At 39.1% G+C, this 19,678-nt stretch overlaps 1 protein-coding gene across 1 annotated transcript; it reads right to left on the bottom strand.

The window, feature by feature from the left end:
- Positions 1 to 385: 385 nt before the first annotated feature.
- itih5 (inter-alpha-trypsin inhibitor heavy chain 5) lies at positions 386 to 18,672 on the bottom strand. The gene is made up of 14 exons (XM_087785722.1): positions 18,516 to 18,672; positions 18,400 to 18,444; positions 18,002 to 18,165; positions 15,352 to 15,453; positions 13,473 to 13,720; positions 13,246 to 13,406; positions 13,000 to 13,116; positions 11,093 to 11,264; positions 9,107 to 9,416; positions 5,628 to 6,280; positions 5,469 to 5,522; positions 2,804 to 2,920; positions 2,356 to 2,733; positions 386 to 1,044 (listed from the first exon to the last, which is right to left on the bottom strand). The coding sequence occupies exons 1-14, from the start codon at positions 18,624 to 18,626 to the stop codon at positions 785 to 787; spliced, it is 2,892 nt and encodes a 963-aa protein (XP_087641848.1). The 5' UTR covers positions 18,627 to 18,672; the 3' UTR covers positions 386 to 784.
- Between the last annotated feature and the right edge of the window lie 1,006 nt (positions 18,673 to 19,678).

Here is a 19,678-nt window from a genome sequence, read left to right as displayed (position 1 = left end):
GTGTAACTAATGCTAAGCTAACTTAGCGCTGGAGAATTTCAATAACAAACAAAGACATTTGCTCTCAATATTAAACTTTTTGACAATTTTTAACCGTTTCTTTTTTAAGGTGGTTTAACCTGTGGTACTATATGCAAAAATACACTATGTCGTTCCATCTTATATCTGTCGTCATATTTATACCTTTCGAAGCTTCATCTTGAATGTATGTTTAATCTCTGAATAAAGATGACTGACGTCCGAATCACTGAGTGTTGACGGATTCCTGCTCTGAGCTCCGCGATGACAGACCTTTTTTTTCGGACCCCGGTCTCGGGGGAGCACACCTGTGTGGGCGGGAGGAGCCACCTCGTGACCCCGGGCTGATGACAGGGAACGCCGCCCGTTTGTTTGCTGGGACAAGGGGCTGGTTAGCCAGGGGTTTGGTCGCCGCGGTAACCAGGTGTGATCTTGATCTTGTGGGCGCCACGTTTTAAGGCCAATGTTAGCTGTGTGGGAAAAAAAAACTACAAGACGAACACAAACGATCCAGTTTTTGTAGTTTTTATTCACAATAAAAAAATGGTAAACTAGTACAAAAAAATACCACAAATGAGATTTTAAATGGTAAAAAAATAGATTTAAAAGAAAAAAAATCCAGTTATTTCCCCCCTTGCTTAGTGAAAAGTTGTTCTCCACTAAATGGAACGCGTATTTTTTTTAGTTGTTAATCTGGCAAAAGCATAACATTTTTCGAGTGAGATTTGAGAGGTTTTAAACAACCTCTCATGGTCCACTGGTGGTCTCACTCCGTGTGGTTGGTGTGCGGTCGCTCTCCCGTGTCGAACATGTGCGACATCAAGTAGTCCTCGTAGCGTCCGTCGATGAGTTTGGCGGCGTTGTTCTTGACGAACCAGCAGTCCACGCTCTGGGTCCCGCCGTAGATCCTGCGGCTCTTCTGGACCACCGGCACCGAGCGGTCCTTGACCTTCAGCGCCGTTGAAGGTTTCGATTGTCCTTCTGCTTGAAGCTCGGCCAGACCCACCTCCTCGTACAGGAACTGACCTGAGAGCAGGAAGAACATTTTTGTGTTGTTTTTTAAGGGCTTATTTCCTGATGTGGTGCGGTGAGGAAGTTCGATGAAAGCTATCGCATCTTTGCATCTCTTTCTTTTGTTTCGCAACGAAAAAAGATAAAATCCGATTATACTATTAATATTCAAAATGAATTAATAAAAAACAACAGTATATTTAGTATATATATATATATATATATATATATATATACATATATAGTATATAGGCATTTACAAATAACTATTACTTACTTACTATGTTTCTTGACAAGGTGTTTTCAGTCCCATGTTTAACCCATTTTTAATGGATAAGTGAGGCTTCATGAAACAGCTGATGAGGTTTCATGATACAGTCATTTTGAAAGACCACTAGATGTCACTCTCAGTTTGAAAATAATGGCAGTGAATTAATGAAGCAGAGAGTAACATCTAGTGGTCTTTCAAAGATAAAAAAAAAAACTGTATCATGATACCTCATCAACAGTTTCTTGAAACAGCTGTTGAGGTATCGTGATACAGTCATTTTGAAAGACCACTAGATGTCATTCTCAGTTTGAAAATTATGGCAGTGAATGAATAAATCAAAGCCAATTATGAAGCAGACTAACATATAGTGGTCTTTCAAAATAAAAATAAAAACCGGATCATGATACCTCATCAGGTGTTTCATGAAGCCTCATCAACCCAAAACTATAGGACAGACATATAAAAATGACCATTAACACACTTCATCAGGTTCAAGTCGAATAACCAATTATTATATTTGTGTCAAACCATGGGAGGCTTCATGAAACAGTTGATGAGGTATCATGATACAGTGTCTTCATTTTGAAAGACCACTAGATGTCACTCTCTGTTTGAAAATGATGCCAGGTTTCATTAAATTAGTAGATCAGAGCCAAAGATTATAAATCAGAGAGTGACATCTAGTGGTCTTTCAAAACGAACCCACTGTATCATGATACCTCATCAACTGTTTCATGAAGCCTCATCTACCCATCACTAAGAAATGGGGAGTGCGTAATCTTTTGAAAAAATGTGTCAATAAAGTTTGAATAAATACTTTTTCTGTAAGTACTTTGATTCAAATATAAAATAGACTCATTCAAATGTATTATTTTACCTCGTAATTTAAGTGTGACCTTATCATTTGTAGAGCTGCGGAGGAAGTTAAACATAATTTTACGGAATGACTAAAATTCCTGAAATGTTTTTAATTAGTGTTAAGTAACTATTTGAAGTTCCACCCCACAGGAAATGAGGGTTTAGTTTTAAACAAGCAAGTCCTCCAGGTTACTTACCCAGCAGTCCATGACTGTGGTCTGAGAGCCCCTTGCTGTTCCCGATGTAGAAACCCAGGTGGTCTCTCTGGTAGGGCGCTGGGTTCTTGTAGTGGTGAAGCAGGATCACAAAGCTGATGTTCCCTCCAACGGTCACCGTTACGTTCGATTTCCCAACAATGGCCACTGACAGAACGCCACTGTCCACTGCGACTGTAGTGTGACAGGGCAGAACCATCCGATCCCGTCCGTCCAGAATGACTTTCTTCGGCGTCACCTCGATGTAGGCTCGCCTTGGTCGATCCACCACGATGGTGATGGTGCTGAAGTAGGTGCGCTGGCTCTTGTGGCTTCCCGGTGGAGCTGGAGCGCCGATTAATTTACCGTTCACGGTCACACCTGAGCGAAGGAAACAAGGATCCGATAAGATTGATTGTGACGTGATAAGATTTGAGCCGTGACTCCTCACCAGAGTGCTTATGATCCGACACCAGACCAAGAATGTGACCCGGCTCGCCGTTGATGTTGAAGCACACCGTCAGCTTGCTCAGAGGGAAGTCCACCACGAAATGAGGGTCACCATCAGCTGGAGATGATCAATCAGAATCAGAATCTTTTATTGTCCCGCGAGGGGAAATTCGATTTAACAACAGCAATATGCCAAAAAATAAAACACCCAGAAATAAAATATTAAAAAGAAAAGAAAAAATCTAAATAGAATAGAAAATAAATCTGCACTATATTATATACACAATCATATTTACAAAAATAACAAGAAAGGTGCAGTTAAATGATTATCTTGGTGTGTTCTTGTTGTGGAGTCTGATGGCAGCAGGGAGGAAGGACCTGCGGTACCTCTCCCTCACACACCTGGGAGGGAGCATCCTATCACTGATGGAGCTCCTCAATGCCCTCAGTGTGTGCTGGAGAGGGTGAGATAAGTTCTTCCTCATGGAGGCCAGCTTGCTCTGTATCCTCCTCCCAGACACTTCCTCCACAGGATCCAGGGGGCGCCCTAGGACGTAACCGGCCTTCTTAATAAGGCTGTCCAGTTTAGCCCTATCCTTTGCTGTCATGCTGCTCCCCCGGCAGACCACACCGTTGAAGATGGCAGAGGCCACTACTGAGTCATAGAATGACTCAACAGGAGAAACACCTCAATTACGTCTATTCTGGCAGACTTTTGACTGTTTAGGTTTGAAATCCATGAAAAGGGATAAGAAAAAAAGTTGTATGTCTAACAGCCTAGTTAGCATAATGTCAATATCAGAATTCATAGAAATTTGGTAGGTAGAAAGATCTAAAACTCATTGCCCAGTGACCAAATCTATCTCTTTTTATGTGGCCCTCTGGATGGTTTTCTCCATCACAAAAGTAGATTAATGTTCATGTCGATATAGTGACCTATAAAGATACTAGTGAATAATCTAAGGTAAGTAACGGAGATTATGGATATCCACAATTACACAGAGACTCCAAAAAACAGTAAAAAACTGAGGGTTTTTTCCAACCTGCGACCAAGAATGCTAAAAGTTTTTTGCCCATTTTTGTGATTTAGTTTAAACCCCCTGGTCTAAAATGTCAGTGCAGCAGTGTGTATGAGTAATCGTGCACATGTGGCTGCAGTGATTGCAGTCAGAGGGAGTCATTGCAACAAAGAAATAAGGTACCGGGAGTCACTTTATTCTTACTTTAACGCTGACCTATTCATGTTTTAGGATCTATATTAACTTAATCTGAGAAGTGACTGTAGGGTTGCTGGACATATACAATGTGTGTTGATGTGTACTTATCTGAGACACACACTTGCAGGCACTCACTGTCACCAGCAGACCCCAAGGATGCATCTGTATCTAGTGGGGCCAAAATCTTTTGCCAAACTGTCTTTCACCGAGAGAATCAAATTCACAATCAACCTCTGTTTTACTGTTATTGTAAGTCCCTGTATAATTCTAGTCACAATATCTTATCCATCACTGGCATCTTTATAGGTCGCCATATTAACATCAACAATCATCTACTTTGATTTTGAGCAAACATTCCGACGGGCCACAAAAACTGACTTGGCAGGCCTGATTAGGCCCCTGGGCCTTGATTGGCGGTCCTTGCAAAAAAAACAACAACTATAGAATTAAACTAAAATAAAATAAGTAAACTATTGTTTGAATGGAAACGTCCCCAACACTTAAATCTGCATTATCTCTTTTAATCCCCCTCAATCTATGGTTAAGACCACCTTAATCTCTGTTACTTAACTTAAGTAATTCACCGGTATCTTGACAAATCACTATATCAACACGAACATAAACCTACTTTGATTCTACATTGTTGTGTGAGCAAATTAGTAAACCTTCCCGATGCACTTGATACGCTGCTGTAAATACATCCGTAGATGAATATCCGTCTGCAGACTTGTGAGAACCATTGAAGATCAGTGGTGCTACTGATAAGACTAGATGATAGAGCATCAGTAATGACAGGGTTATTAGTCCTGCTTCAAATGGACTCCTTTTTTTTTTTTCTTCTTCCAACCGTGTCTTTCCAATTCACCCGCGGTGTGAACGCGCGCTTGCATGTTCCCCGAGCGTCACGTAATGATGCCGTTGGTATTTCAATTAGACCCTCCGACTTCTTTCCTCTCCCTAAGTCATCATCAGTGGCGTCCCCTGAACGCCTCAAGTTCAGGCTGCAGCCAGAAGAAGGTTGAAATTACAGGTTACGGCGTGTACTCTCAGTCTACCTTTCAAAACTCTCTTATGTCGAGGGGTCTTGGTCAGGGGCCACAATTCTTTTTTTTACTAGGCCAACTTCTGGGCCAAACATCTATATTCAACCGAGGCTAAAATGATCTTAATTACACCTTTGCATATCTTCCTTTAACAAACAAATTCCTTTTTCGTTTACATCAGTTTCACTCATATTGTTGACATCCATTATCTCTGTCGCTTATTTTACCTTTAACTCTGACATCTTTCCAGGTCACCATATCAACATGACCGTGAATCTTCTTTCCATTTTGAGACGACCAACCCTTTGGCCCACGTACTATGACTTGAGACCGTAACACAAGTTTGAAGATTGCTGTCTAAAATCACATCTGAAGTTAATGTTGAATATAAGAAGGGATGTCTTACCGGATGTTTTTGAGATGGTGACAGATTTCTTGGCTGGTAATCGCTCAAACCTGCCTGTATAAAGGATTATACATGTCAACTGTATACTGTACATATATATATATATATATATATTATAGTTGTACTATACAAGACATCGCAAACCTTTGAATCTCTTACCTATCTTGTTGCTCAGAGTGAGACTCTGCCTTTCAGCTTTCTTCTTCTCCAGGTTTCCGTCGTCACTTTCGCCAGGAAGTTCGTTGAAGTTATCCGTGGCCTCACCTGGGACAGGTGGGAGGGTGGGCGTCGGGGCCATCGTACCGTCTGCCAAAACCTCCGGCCGCTCCACCACCAGGTTGGTGAGAGGGGTGAGAAAGTGATAGGCCAGGGACAAATTGGTGGCCTGTTGGGTGAGATCTTCCCGTTCTCTGCTGGTCTGGCTTCGCAGCCTCGAGCGAAGACCCTCCTTGACGCTCAGGAATCCCCAAAGGCGCTCCACGAAATCCCCCGCCATCGAACCCAAGCTGACCGACCCTAGCGGTTTAGCCGCCGCGAGGGCCGCCGAGGCGTCCTTCACTTGCTTCTCCGTCTCCATCTGTCGGTGTCTCAGTGGGACGTCCGTCTCCAGGATGATGGTTTTGTCGTTGTTGCTGGCGGTGACCTGGACGTGCAGCGATTCTGCGCTCTGATTGGCCAGTTTGCCGGCCACGACGATCTCCGAGCCGTTGAAGTAGTTATTGAAGAAGTGCTGAGTTACGTATTGAACTGAGTCTTCGGTGTAGTTGATCCTTATGTCGGACAGTAAAGGTGTTCCGATCTCATCATAGAACCTAGAAGAGAATAAAGATGCATTCATTTATCATTTCTTCTTATAGTGGGAGTGTCATCTAGTGGCTTTTCAAAATGAAGGCAATATATTATGTTGTTTTCACTGCAGCTAGAATTCAGACCTGCTCTAGTAGGAGAACTCACATTTCCCCGATCCTTAAAACTTTTCACTAGCTGCCAGTTTCTTTCGGGATAAATTAAAACAATTCTTACTTTCAGATCTATTCATGGTCAGACTCCTCCTTACATCAGTGGGCCTTTTAGAAGTTTTTAATGTGTATTGCTTTTGACATTTTGTGACCCTGGTCTAGAAATACCCTTTACAAATAATTATTACTTACTTACTTACTTATTTACTTATTTACTTATTTACTTACTTACGTATTTACGTACTTACTTACTTACTTACTTACTTACGTACTTACTTACTTACTTACTTACGTACTTACATACTTACTTACTTACTTACTTACGTACTTACTTACTTACTTACTTACTTACTTACTTACTTACTTACTTACTTACTTACTTACGTACTTACTTACTTACTTACTTACGTACTAACTTACTTACTTACTTACGTACTTACTTACCTACTTACGTACTTACGTACTTACTTACTTACGTACTTACTTACTTACTTACTTACGTACTTACGTACTTACTAACTTACCTACTTACTTACTTACTTACGTACTTACTTACTTACTTACTTACGTACTAACTTACTTACTTACTTACATACTTACTTACTTACTTACGTACTTACTTACTTACGTACTTACTTACCTACTTACGTACTTACTAACTTACTTACTTACTTACTTACTTACTTACTTACTTACTTCATGAAGCCTCATCAACCCATCACTGGAGAATACGACCTCTTAAGATATTGTTCCAAATTACTTTTGGACTGATGGTTGCACATCCAGCCTCCAGGCAGACTTTGACTATCAACGGGAAACATGTTATCGCTGAAGGAACACGACCATCTCCCTGCTCATATATTGTCACAGACTGTGTAGAACAATCCGACAAGATTGTATATACAGGTACATATATGTGTGCCTTCTGTCCGGCCGCACGATAAACCACCTCACCTTTTAAGCAGCATGTTTGCTCAAGCTGAACCAGGCCCATTATCTGTGGCCCTATCAGTTAACCCCACACACATACTCAGACGCAGGTTTCACAACACATACACACACACATTCCTGCCCGGGCCGAACAAACACCTTGTGTGTCTGAGTGTGTAGGAGAGCCAAAGGAAGTTGAAGGACATGGAGAAGAAAGGGTTGCTGTTTTAGCCTTAGGCTTCTTCATCAAGTTGATCCAAGAGGTAAGACCATGGTGCAATTTGGTCCATCATCACATCTTTGTTCCTTCATACAGCCATTCATTAATAAAGACGTATACTACATATTAGACTACTTATATACTTCTCAAACTCTCTATCTACTTGTCTCAGCTGGATGTATCTAGAACTGGTAAACTTATCAAACCAAACACCTTCACCTGGCGTATTCCATATACCTTCCTACTAGTACTTAACCATCCCTTGACCATAAGTAAGTAAGTAAGTCATTTATATTTATAGAGTGCTTTTCCAGACCAGGGTCACAAAGCGCTTAAACAATCAAAACAATACTCAATAAAATATATACTTAAAAGGCCCAGATAACACAGAGACAAACACAGGAGTTCCAGAAAATCAAGGAAAATCCTGTACAAATAAAAATGTCTTAAGATGTTTCTTGAAGGAATCAGTAGATCCATCAAACACAGAGGGAGAGGAAGATCGTTCCATCAGTAGATTCTGATCCACAGACCTCAGAGCCCGAGCTGGGGTGTAAGGCTGGATCAGATCACTGATGTTAGGTCTGACCATGAATAGATCTGAAAGTAAGAACCAGAATTTTAAAGTTAATCCTGAAAGAAACTGGCAGCCAGTGAAGATTTTTAAGGGTCGGAGAAATGTGAGTTCTTCTACTAGAGCGGGTCAGAATTCTCGCTGCAGAGTTTTGTATTTACTGCAGGTGATACAGCTCCTTCTTGTTAAGACATGAAAACAAACTGTTGCAATAGTTTAAACGAGAAGACACAAACACATGAATTTCAAGCTCATGTTGTGACAACATTTTCCTAAGTTTAGACATGTTTCTCAGTTGAAGGAAACATTTTCTGGTCAGTTTTCTGCAGTACTAGAGACATGGGATTCAGTTGATTCTACTCACCCAGAAATGACACTTTTTTTTACTTACAGTGTGAATATACCCCTCATCAGACACCAGTTATTATGGCCTTATATTGTCTAGGCTACAAATTGTGACCACACCAAATTGTGGGGGAAGAGAGAAGAGAATAAATTCATGGATTATGGGCCTTATAATTGCTTAATTAAGCTCAATATATATATATATATATATATATATATATATATATATATATATATATATATATATATATATATCCTTATTTAATCTGCATTAAATATGGTTTACATTTCATGGAATATGTATGCATTTGAATTTTCATGGGGGTCTTCGGCCCCCTTTACAATCAAAAGGAGGTGAAATTCCGGAGATCACCTTCACTTATTATGGAATACATACACTTTGAATTCAATGAAAATTGGACATATTGGGATTTTTACGGGGTCCTTTGCCCAATTTGTACCCCCTTCCCTTGACCTGATCAAGTTGCCCTTCCCCAGTAAAACTGTAACAGAGAGGCTAGTAATCTAAATGTTCAAACAGTTTCTTTCGGTCTTAAGATATCGGGATCAGGGCCACTCAAACATTGTAAATGCAATTATCGGTTCCTACCCCTTGAGCATGGCGCTGGCGTCCGCCTCCTCGTGAATGCGCCTCATCATCCCACAGTTCTCCAGAGCCATGCGCTCCAGCAGCCTGTAGTCCACGTCGTTGCCGAGCCCGATGGTGAAGACGCAGAACTTCTCCTCCACCGCCGAGCGAGTGTTTCCCAGGATGGTGGTGGCCTTGAGTTCCCCTACCGTCGGTCGACCGTCCGTGAGGAAGATGATGAGGGACACGCTGTTGGGGCTGGCGTCGGGGCCCGAGAGGTAATGCTGGAGGAGTTTGGAGCCCGTCTTCATGGCGTCGTCGATGTTGGTGCCTGGAGATATGATTGACATTTTTTATGAGGATATACCGTACATTTCGGACTATGAGGTGCAGGATAAATGAACAGTTCCATGTGAATATATAAGTTGACCAGATTATAAGGTTCTACTGCTTGACTGATAGACGCGGTGCAGCTATTTAGTAATACTCTGTGAGGCCCCTGACTATGAAGCGGTGCAGTTGACCCTCACAGTGTACTACTATGTGGCTTCATAAGAAGTACTACGAAACCTTGCGCTTATGGCGGAGCCTTGCGGAGTGATACTACGAAGCCTCGCAGTAGTGCGGTGGAGCCTGGCGGAGTAATACTGCGAAGCCTTGTGGAGTACTACTAAGAAGCCTCGTGGAGTACTACTAAGAAGCTTCACGGTACAGCGTAGCCTTGCCGAGTATTCCAACTAAACCTTCCGATTGTTGCAGAGGCTTGTGAAATAATACCACGAATGCCTTGCAGTGCGACGGAGCCTTGTGGAATAATACTACGAAGCCTCGTGGAGTAATACTATGAAGCCTCGTGGAGTAATACTACAATGCCTCGTGGAGTAATACTAAGAAGCATCCTGGAACAGCGGAGCCTTGAGGAGTATTCCAACAAAACCTTTCGTTTCGTTGCAGAGCCTTTAGGAATAATACCATGAATGCCTTGCAGTGCGACGGAGCCTTGTGAAGTAATACTACGAAGCTTCACGGTACAGCGTAGCCTTGCAGAGTATTCCAACGAAACCTTCCGCTTGTTGCAGAGCCTTGTGAAATAATACCACGAATGCCTTGAAGTGCGACGGAGCCTCGTGGAGTAATACTACGAAGCTTTGTGGAGTAATACTAAGAAGTTTTGTGGAGTAATATTAAGAACCATCCTGGTACAGTGGAGCATTGAGGAGTATTCCAACAAAACCTTTTTGTTAATGTTAATACCGCGAATGCCTTGCAATGCGACGGAGCCTTGTGGAGTAATACTAGGAAACTTTCGTGCTGCCTCATGGAGTGATACTACTTAGCGTCAAAGTATGATCATGTATAAATGGTTCAAACGCATTAACAAATGTATTTATTATAAATTTACATTTTCACATAACGCTTCCCTCCTTTTTGTATGTAATTTTTCGAGTATATATTAATCCCTCAAAAAATTGTTTTTACGTTAATTGAAGAAACGTTTTGAAAAAAAACAATCTTTACAAGAATAACATTGCAGCTTATTTAGCTTAATAAAATTCACAGCCTAATGACGCATGTCTTTATTTTTTAGGGATTTGTTTTGCTTGATGGCCCCTAACAACATTCACAGAATTTAATGTGGCCCTGAAGAATTTTAATTTCCCGCCCCTGTCCTGTAGTAATACAATTTAGCCTGGCAGAGGAATACTATGGAGCCTCCGTTGCGGCATCGTAAAATATTACTTAGGGCGCACTGTCGATTTTTAAATAATGCAAATACACAGCACACAATACAACAAACATGAAAAAGACAGAAGGAAGTAGTGATGGGTTTAAGTATCATGGTACAGTGTCTTCATTTTGAAAGACCATTTTAAAACTGAGAGCGCCATCTAGTGGTCTTTCCAAATGTAAACCCTGTATCATGATACCTCGTCAACTGTTTCATGAAGCCTCGTTAACCCATGGCTAGTATGAAGAAGTAGGTCTCGGGTGTCATGGACCTCTCACCTCCGCTGGGCATCAACATGTAGATGAACTTCTTGGCGTCTCTGATGTTCAGAGGCGTGACCTGGACCAGACCGTTCGGCTGCCAGACTTTGATCCTGTTGGAGAAGCTGACGAAGTTGAATCTGTCTCCGGGACGAAGGTCCCTCAAGATGGTGAACAAGGCGTCTTTGGTCTGAGGGAGCAGGAGTGAAGAAGAAGATATCACTGCACCATATGGAGATGATGTCTTTGTGTGTTTAGATGAAGGTTCATAGACGAGCTCATACATAGTCAGTGTTAAACAAGGGTCAGAGCCCGACACTGACCCGCAGTAGAAACCATGTATTGTGACGACAAACCCAAACACACTCGAGCTCTTCATGCAGCCCACTTAGGTTTGGTCATGAGTGGGGGGGTGGAGCATTCAGATGTCGGGATAGTTCCATGACTCCATCAAAGCTGACCTTCCTCCTTCACAGATCACCCTTGTCATGTGTGTTTCCACTTTTTTTTCGTCCCGCAGAGTGTTTTTCACTTTTTTTTGTAGGATTACAGCAGCTGTTGTGTGTGTGTGTGTGTGTGACCAGGCATTGTGTTGCAGAAGGAGGACATGTGTGATGGTGGTATCCCAGCGTGGGGATGACGGGGGTGGAGGCTCAGGTTTCTGCTCTGATATTCCCTATTTGTATCTGAGGTGAAACGGGATTTTAATCGCTTTTCATGGAGAGGTTTTGGAATCTGCTTTTACGGTATCTGTGAGTGAAATTCCTGATACATGTGTTGCTCGAGAGCTTCACTGTACACTCGTGGTATTTTCTCAATGTCATGAGAAGGTTCTCGATCCGAGTTTAAAAGTCGAAAAGGGTGTTATTAGGGCTATTTAATCAGGGATTTATAGAATTTAGATTATAGTCTTCAATATATAAAAAGTGTTGTCCACTAGTTTAACTAGCAAGTAATCTGTTAAAAATAAATTAACTCCACATAATAGTAAAAAGGAAGTAAATAGTAGAATAAATAGTAAAATAAATCATTTTAAACTGTTTCACTATCACTTACATTTGATGGGTTGTTAAGGTTAAGCTTAAAGCATCCATTTAACTAGTGACGTGTTGATGAGGCTTCATAAAACTGATGGCATCATTTTCAAAGAGCGCCATCTAGTGGTCTCTCAAAATAAAGTCACTGTATCATGATACACTACAACTGTTTCATGAAACCTCATCACCACATTATCACTTTGTAACTACCAAAAAGAGCAAATGCATTTTCTTCTTCAAATTTATTTTGGCTTTCAAATCATATTACATTTTTATCAAAGTAATTTTATCATTTATGTTTAACAAAGTGTCTATAAAATACAGTGGTTGTTTTTTTTTAATATTTTATTTACGAATATTTATACCTTTTTTTCATTTTTGTGTCGCAATTAAACTTCAAGGAGCAGTCTTTATGTCCCAGCAGCTAAAGGAATAATGAATTCCTGGCGATGGCTGAGAACTAGAGGATACAGTCTACTCCAGCAGCTTTCAAAGCTTGTGTTTTGGCATATTTCGGTTTTCAAAACAAACAGTTACAACTTTTTCAAGAGTGAAGTCCTTGACAATACTACAAATATATCCCTTTTTACTACAGTATCACTATATATTGCAATATATTGTTCCCTGTATCGTAGTATCGCCAGATTGAATACACACATCCCTAGTATTTATGTTTGAACTCTTGGGTGGAAATAACTTATTGTAAAAAATGTATTTGTATTGTATATTTTAGAAGTATATATAAATAATGTGATGTCAAAGGCATCATTTATTATTTAACTAGTTTGGGGGAGTTTTGTTCTACATTTTTTCCACTCATTGATGAAATGAACCGGACAAAAAAAGGTGGATTAATATAACGAACATCTTTGGAACTCGTTGCCTTACCTGTCGGATCTTGGTCCCCACCATGGACGCACTGCTGTCAATCACAAACACCACGTTCTTAGGGACCGCGGGAAGGTCTTTGGGAGCAAAGTAGTGAACGAAATGTCCGTTTAAAACCTTAGAAAAAGACAGAAAACAGAGCACTTGTTAATGTACGTGAGAGAGCGAGACAGTGGCAGCTGATCCAACAGCTGGGAAGGAAATACAGGATTTCACTTTCGTGTGTCTGTAAGATTGATGACTCACTTGAATGTCTCCGATACCCATGTCTCTCTGGATGTCGTAGCGGATCACGAAGTCTCCCAGGTTGCCGTTGGTGGTGATCTTCGCCTGCTGGACTATGTTCGGATTGAAGGTGATCCTGCAGACGTTCTTGTCGTGTTTGACCGCGGTGGTGACCGGTCGCTCTAGAAAAGGAACAGTTGTGATCTGATGGAATCCATAAAAGGGTTTTCTTCAAACAATAGTAATACCTGCTGCTTTGGAGCCACCGTTGCCCCTGTTGCTGCGCAGAGGCAGCACCTCCAGGTCTGTGATGGGGGGCTGGTCCACGATGGTCACGTCCAGGCTGAGGCGGCTCACCAACTGCAGCGGTCGCAGGCTGGTCACGTGTTCGTAGCGACCCAGGCGTCGCTGCAGGAGTTCCTCGTAGGTGAGGAGGAACACGGCCCTGTTGCGACCCGGGATGCTGGCGGACATTCGGAACACCTCGGGTTCAGGACTGCCAGGGCGAAATAAAGGGAACAAGTATATTCAATTACCTTTAAAAAAAAAGTACCTTTAAATTACAAAATATTTTTAATGTGAGGATAACGTATCATGAAACGGCTGGTGAGGTATCATGATACAGTGTCTTCATTTTGAAAGACCACTAGATGTCACTCTCAGTTTAAAAATGATGTGAGATTTCATTGGTTTAGTAGATCAGAGTCACAGATTAAAAAGTAGAGAGTGACATCTAGTGCTCTTTCAAAATGAAGACACTGTATCATGATACCTCATCAACTGTTTCATGAAGCCTCATCAACACATCACTAAAAAATGTGATTTGAAATATTTCAGAAATATGATATACAATAAAAACTACTTTTTTCCATTTGTTTCATTTACAGATAATAAGGTAATGTCCCAATGTCCAAAAACTAGTTAAGTAAGTAAGAAAGTAAGTAAGACACTTTGTCCCTGGTCTGAATTAATTAAATGACAAAACTATTTATTTACTTCTAAATTTGGTCGATTATGACTGTCTCTGTCTTCTTCTTTCAGGATTATTTTGGGGATAAATGTTGTCAATAGTAATAGGCAGACCTAGTAAAGTTCTGTCAGTATTAGATTTTGGGATAAATGTTCTGATCTGTCAGTTTTTTGGTGGATATATTTGATCAATTGTGATAGAATGATTTATGATCAATCAGTATTATTTAAGGGCAACATTTTGAAGATTGTGACACACAGTAGTTCTGTCAGTGTTATGTTGGTGCACAATTTTGTCAATTGTAACAGTCTAAGTAATATTCAATAAGTATTATTTATGTGCAGAACTTCGTCAATTGTGAAAGACGGAGTAAAGTTCTCTCTGTATAATTTTGGGGCTACATTTTGTCAATTGTGCGAGACCTAGTGAAGTTCTGTCAGTATTATTTTGGGACTAAATGTGTCAATTGAGGAAGACCTGGTAAAGTTATTTCGGTATTATTTTGGAGCCAAATTTGTCAATTGTGCCCAACCTAATGAAGTTCTTTCAGTATTATTTTGGGAATAAATGTGTCAATTATGCCAGACGCAGTAGAGTTCTGTCAGTATTATTTCGGAGCTAAATCTGTCAATTACGCCAGACCTGGTAGATTCTGTCAGTATTATTTTTTGAGCCAAATGTGTCAATTGCGCCAGCCCAAGTAAAGTTCTGGGAGTATTATTTTGGGGATATATTTTCTTAATTGTGACAGATTTAGTTAAGTTCTATCAGTATTATTTTGGGGCTAAATGTTGTCAACTATAAAGTTGGAGCGAGAGTTCGGTGAATCACTAACACGACTGTATATTAAAATACATGTTAAACTTGTAATTAGACTTTACCATCAAACATTTGTTCAACAGTTCCAGACCAGATGAAAAGTCAAACTAAAAAGTAAGTTTGGATTGTGAAGAGAAACGAGATATAGGTGTAACTGTAAAAATCCAGATGTTATACAGAGGGCAGCCTCCACGAGGCGGGGCGAGTAAGTGATGATGTAACAAATGTTCTCATCTGTTCCGTAGACGACATGAAAATCACCAAATCTTTCAGAATCCAAGCAGGAAACCAGAATATAAACAAGAATACCAGCGAGACGGGAGAGGCCACACACTCACCTTGTGTCACTTGACTCTTTGTTTCTGCCGTTCCCATTTTGTTGTCTGACCCTCTTCTCCTTCGGCTTGACCTCGCTCTGGTAGACACGCCCCCCGATGATCCTGGTTCAAGGGGGCAAAGGTGGAGGATTAAAAAAAGGAAACTCCCGACTATTGTCACGGCTTAACCATGATTCCTGTTTGGGACAAAAGTTGGAATTTTGTAGACGAGATCCTGTTGTTCCATGTTGCCGGCGTGTAAAACGTGTTCACTCTCCAGGAAGCACTTTGTAAGCGTCGCCATGGTTACCACCTTGTTCCCCGAATTTATTGGGGATGGCTTTTTTTCAGTTGGTTAGTCAGACGACGAAGAGACAGGAAGGAAGTTGAAAAAAACTCAACACTACCTGTTTATCAAATTAAGAAATTTATTCCAAATGTACTTATTTATTAAGTTTACAGTACTTTTCTCAAACTAAATGCTACTTTAATATACTTCAATTAATATCTTCCAATAGTTGGTGAGTTTATGGATTATGTCATCCCTTGTGTTATCTCCAGGTCAAAGTGACAAATGTGTTTGTGGTATCCCTTGTATTGTCTCAGGCTACCATAAATACATATGCAGTGATGGAGGTTGTTTACCTTGACCCAGAGACAACACAAGGGATACCACAAACACATTTTTTCAAGGGCCTCGGGGTCACTTTGACCCAGAGATAACACAAGGGTTAAGAAAGTAGCTTCTTCTCCATCCTGAATGTTTGATGAAGGGAAAAATATTTATTTATTTTATTTAACCAGAAGATTTTCAAAGCATCCTATAGCAAAAAGTAGTACACTTAAAGTAAATGTGTATCATCTTTAAGCATAGAAAGTATAGTCAGGTAATTGTAGTGTACTAAGAGTGTAGTAATTTGATACTTCTACAGACTAAATGGAAACATTTTAACATTCGTGTTATCTCAGGGGACACAAACAAACAAATACATTTTGTTTTCAGGCCTTCGAGTCACTTTGACCCAGAGACAACACAAGGGTTAAGTTAACAGAAGTATACTTTCAATTATAGTTATATCTTTACTACCAGTGTAAGTCAAGGTACCCAAAACCTCCGAGAGCTGCTTTAATTTCAGTATAAAATAAATATACACATAGTACACTTGATATACTTATTTTTGCCAAGGAATGTCAAAAGACAAATTTAAAGTATACAATTTTAATTATAGTATAAAATAATAATACTCATAGAATACTTGAATATACTTCTTGTTGCTATAAGAAGTCAAAGTGAACTTCAAGTATACAACTTTAACTTTAGTATATAAAACAAGTATACTAATAGTACACTTGAATATAGTTATTTTGCCAAGGAATGTCAAAAGTAAACTTCAAGTATACTACTTGAATTTAAGTTTAAAATTGGTATACTCATAGTACACTTTAATATAGTTATTTTTGCTAAGGAAAGTCAAAAGTGAACTTCAAGTATACAACTTTATTTTTAGTATAAAACAAATATACTCATAGTACACTTGAATATAGTTTTTTTGCTAAGGAATGTCAAAAGTAAACTTCAAGTATACTACTTTATTTTACTAAAAAGTAAATGTACTCATATTTCACTTGAATATACTTATTTTGCCAAGGAATGTCAAAAGTAAACTTCTAGTATACAACTTTAACTTTAGTATAACACAAGTATACTAATAGTACACTTGAATATAGTTGTTTTTGCTAAGGAATGTCAAAAGTAAACTTCAAGTATTCTACTTTAATTTTAGTATAAAATGAGTATACTCATAGTACACTTGAATATAGTTATTTTTGCTAAGGAATGTCAAAAGTAAACTTCAAGTATATAACTTTAATTTTAGTATAAGACAAGTATACTCATAGTACACTTGAATAAAGTTATTTTTGCCAAGAAATGTCAAAAGTAGACTTCAAGTATACAACTTTAACCTTAGTATAAACAAGCATACTCATAGTACACTTGAATATACTTGTTTTTTTCTAAGGAATTTCAAAAGTAAACTTCAATTATACAACTTTAATTTTAGTATAAAACAAATATACTCATATTAGACTTGAATATAGTTATTTTTGCTAAGGAATGTCAAAAGTAAACTTCAAGTATACAACTTTACTTTACTAAAAAGTAAACGTACTCACACTTGAATATACTTATTTTGCCAAGGAATGTCAAAAGTAAACTTCAGGTATCCTACTTTCATTTTAGTATAAAATAAGTATACTCATAGTACACTTGAATATAGTTATTTTTGCTAAGGAATGTCAAAAGTAAACTTCAAGTATACAACTTTACTTTACTAAAAAATAAACGTACTCACACTTGAATATACTTATTTTGCCAAGGAATGTCAAAAGTAAACTTCAGGTATCCTACTTTAATTTTAGTATACAATAAGTATACTCATAGTACACTTGAATATAGTTATTTTTGCTAAGGAATGTCAAAAGTGAACGTCTAGTATAATGCTTTAATTTTAGTATAAGATAAGTATACTCGTAGTACACTTTAATATAGTTATTTTTGCTCAGGAATGTCAAAAGTAGACTTCAAGTATACAACTTTAACTCTAGTATAAAACAAGTATACTCGTGGTACTCTTGTATGTACTCCTTCTAAGGGGTGTTCTGCTCTCACATGGTGAGGTTGGACACATAAGCGTCCGCCGGCAGCTGGAAGTGAAACACGCCGTCAGCAGCGGCCGAGTGTCGGTTCAACATGGCGCAGTACACCGCGGTGAAGGCATAGCGGGAGATGATGGTGGTCTTGATGGACAGCTCCTGGATGTGAGGTTTGACTTCCTGTTCAAAACAAAAACATTAAAATGCTGCGGTTTTTATCTCCAGAGCATTTATGACTCAAACAAAACATCTGCTTGAACTTGGCGCAAGTGTTCAGTGCGTCACACCCCAAAAATATCGACTATAAGTAGGTCAAAGATGAACTTAAATATATTGTTTATTCACCGGATAATAAGTCAGCTTCCTTTAAATATGTTTTAAAGTTATTTTTTAAGTAATAAAAAATAGTTTTACCTTTGTTAATATATGTTTCACTTGTCGTGGAACTCTGCGTGGAGCCTGTGGAAAGATCGAGCACACGATGAAAAAAAATAGAAAAATAAACAGCTTAAAGAACTTAAAAAACTTACAATATCCAAATCGAAATCTGTCAAATCTGGATCAAAATCTGTCTCAAGTTGCGCACTGACGCACATCAAGAGCGTCAGCAGCAGCATCAGCATCATCGAGAAGTTCTTCATTTTTAAAATCCAAATCTTGAATGAGACATTATTTTTCAGGGACTTGGAGAGTTTGTTGCTCTTGATCTGAGCGTCCAGCCCGAAATGACAGTGTGTGTGTGTCTCTCTGTGAGTGTGTGTGTGTGTGTGTGTGTGTGTGCTAGAGAAACAGGCCCACCCAGCGGAGGAAGAGGGTTTCAATCTCACCTCTGTCTCAGAGCTGCTGTGGTGCCTTCACTGACCGTCGGAATTCATCCTAACTTTTAATAATCCGTTTAACAATATTTTCTGTAATTAGATGAAAAAAATGAGTTAACATTAATTTAACAGCAAGGAGGTCACAGGTTCAAATCCTTCTTCAACAATGGTCCCACTCTCTGCATGCATGGGTTTCCTCTGGTCACTCTGGTTTCCTCCCACGAAAAGAAGATAAATTAGAGAAGAAAAAAAATAGATTATGTGTCATTAAATTGTCATACTTTTATATTGTCAAAAGTATGTTTTTTTCGATATAAAAAAAAGAAGGGTGAATGAATAAACATAGAAGATCTTAAAACGACTTTATATTGTGTTGTAATGAAAGAAAGAGCTGAGCCAAGAGACAAATATCTTAATTTGATTTGGTAGAACTTCTTTCACTTCTTTGAGGCAGTGATGGAAAGAATAAGATCTCAAATGTGAGTAACTTCGATGAGTCTAGTTGAGACTCATTTTCCTGCTCACTTGAAGCAGTAAAAGAACAAGTAAATAAAAAAATATATATATATGTTTTGTCAACTCAGTGCATCATACACACTCATTACTCAACTAACTACACACACATAAAAGTACCGGATTTGGCCCCTGGACATTGAGTTTTGACTAATCGGAATATCTGTGATTTATTAGTTTTTAGTTAAATAATCTGAATTTCTTTGTTTTCAAAGTACAAAAAGGCTTAGTGAACACTAAAAGAAATCAGATCAAAAACATAATTTTTTTTTTTTTATGAAACAGGATACATTCAAATATACAAAATAAATAAATTACAATAATAATAATAAACATACAAACACATAAGAATAAATTGCATA

This window comes from Callionymus lyra, chromosome 3 (genome assembly GCF_982586985.1).
Source record: "Callionymus lyra chromosome 3, fCalLyr1.hap1.1, whole genome shotgun sequence".
Lineage (NCBI taxonomy): Eukaryota > Metazoa > Chordata > Actinopteri > Syngnathiformes > Callionymidae > Callionymus > Callionymus lyra.
The sequence above is the reverse complement of the archived record's forward strand: the minus strand, read 5'-3'. Positions and strand labels throughout refer to the sequence as shown.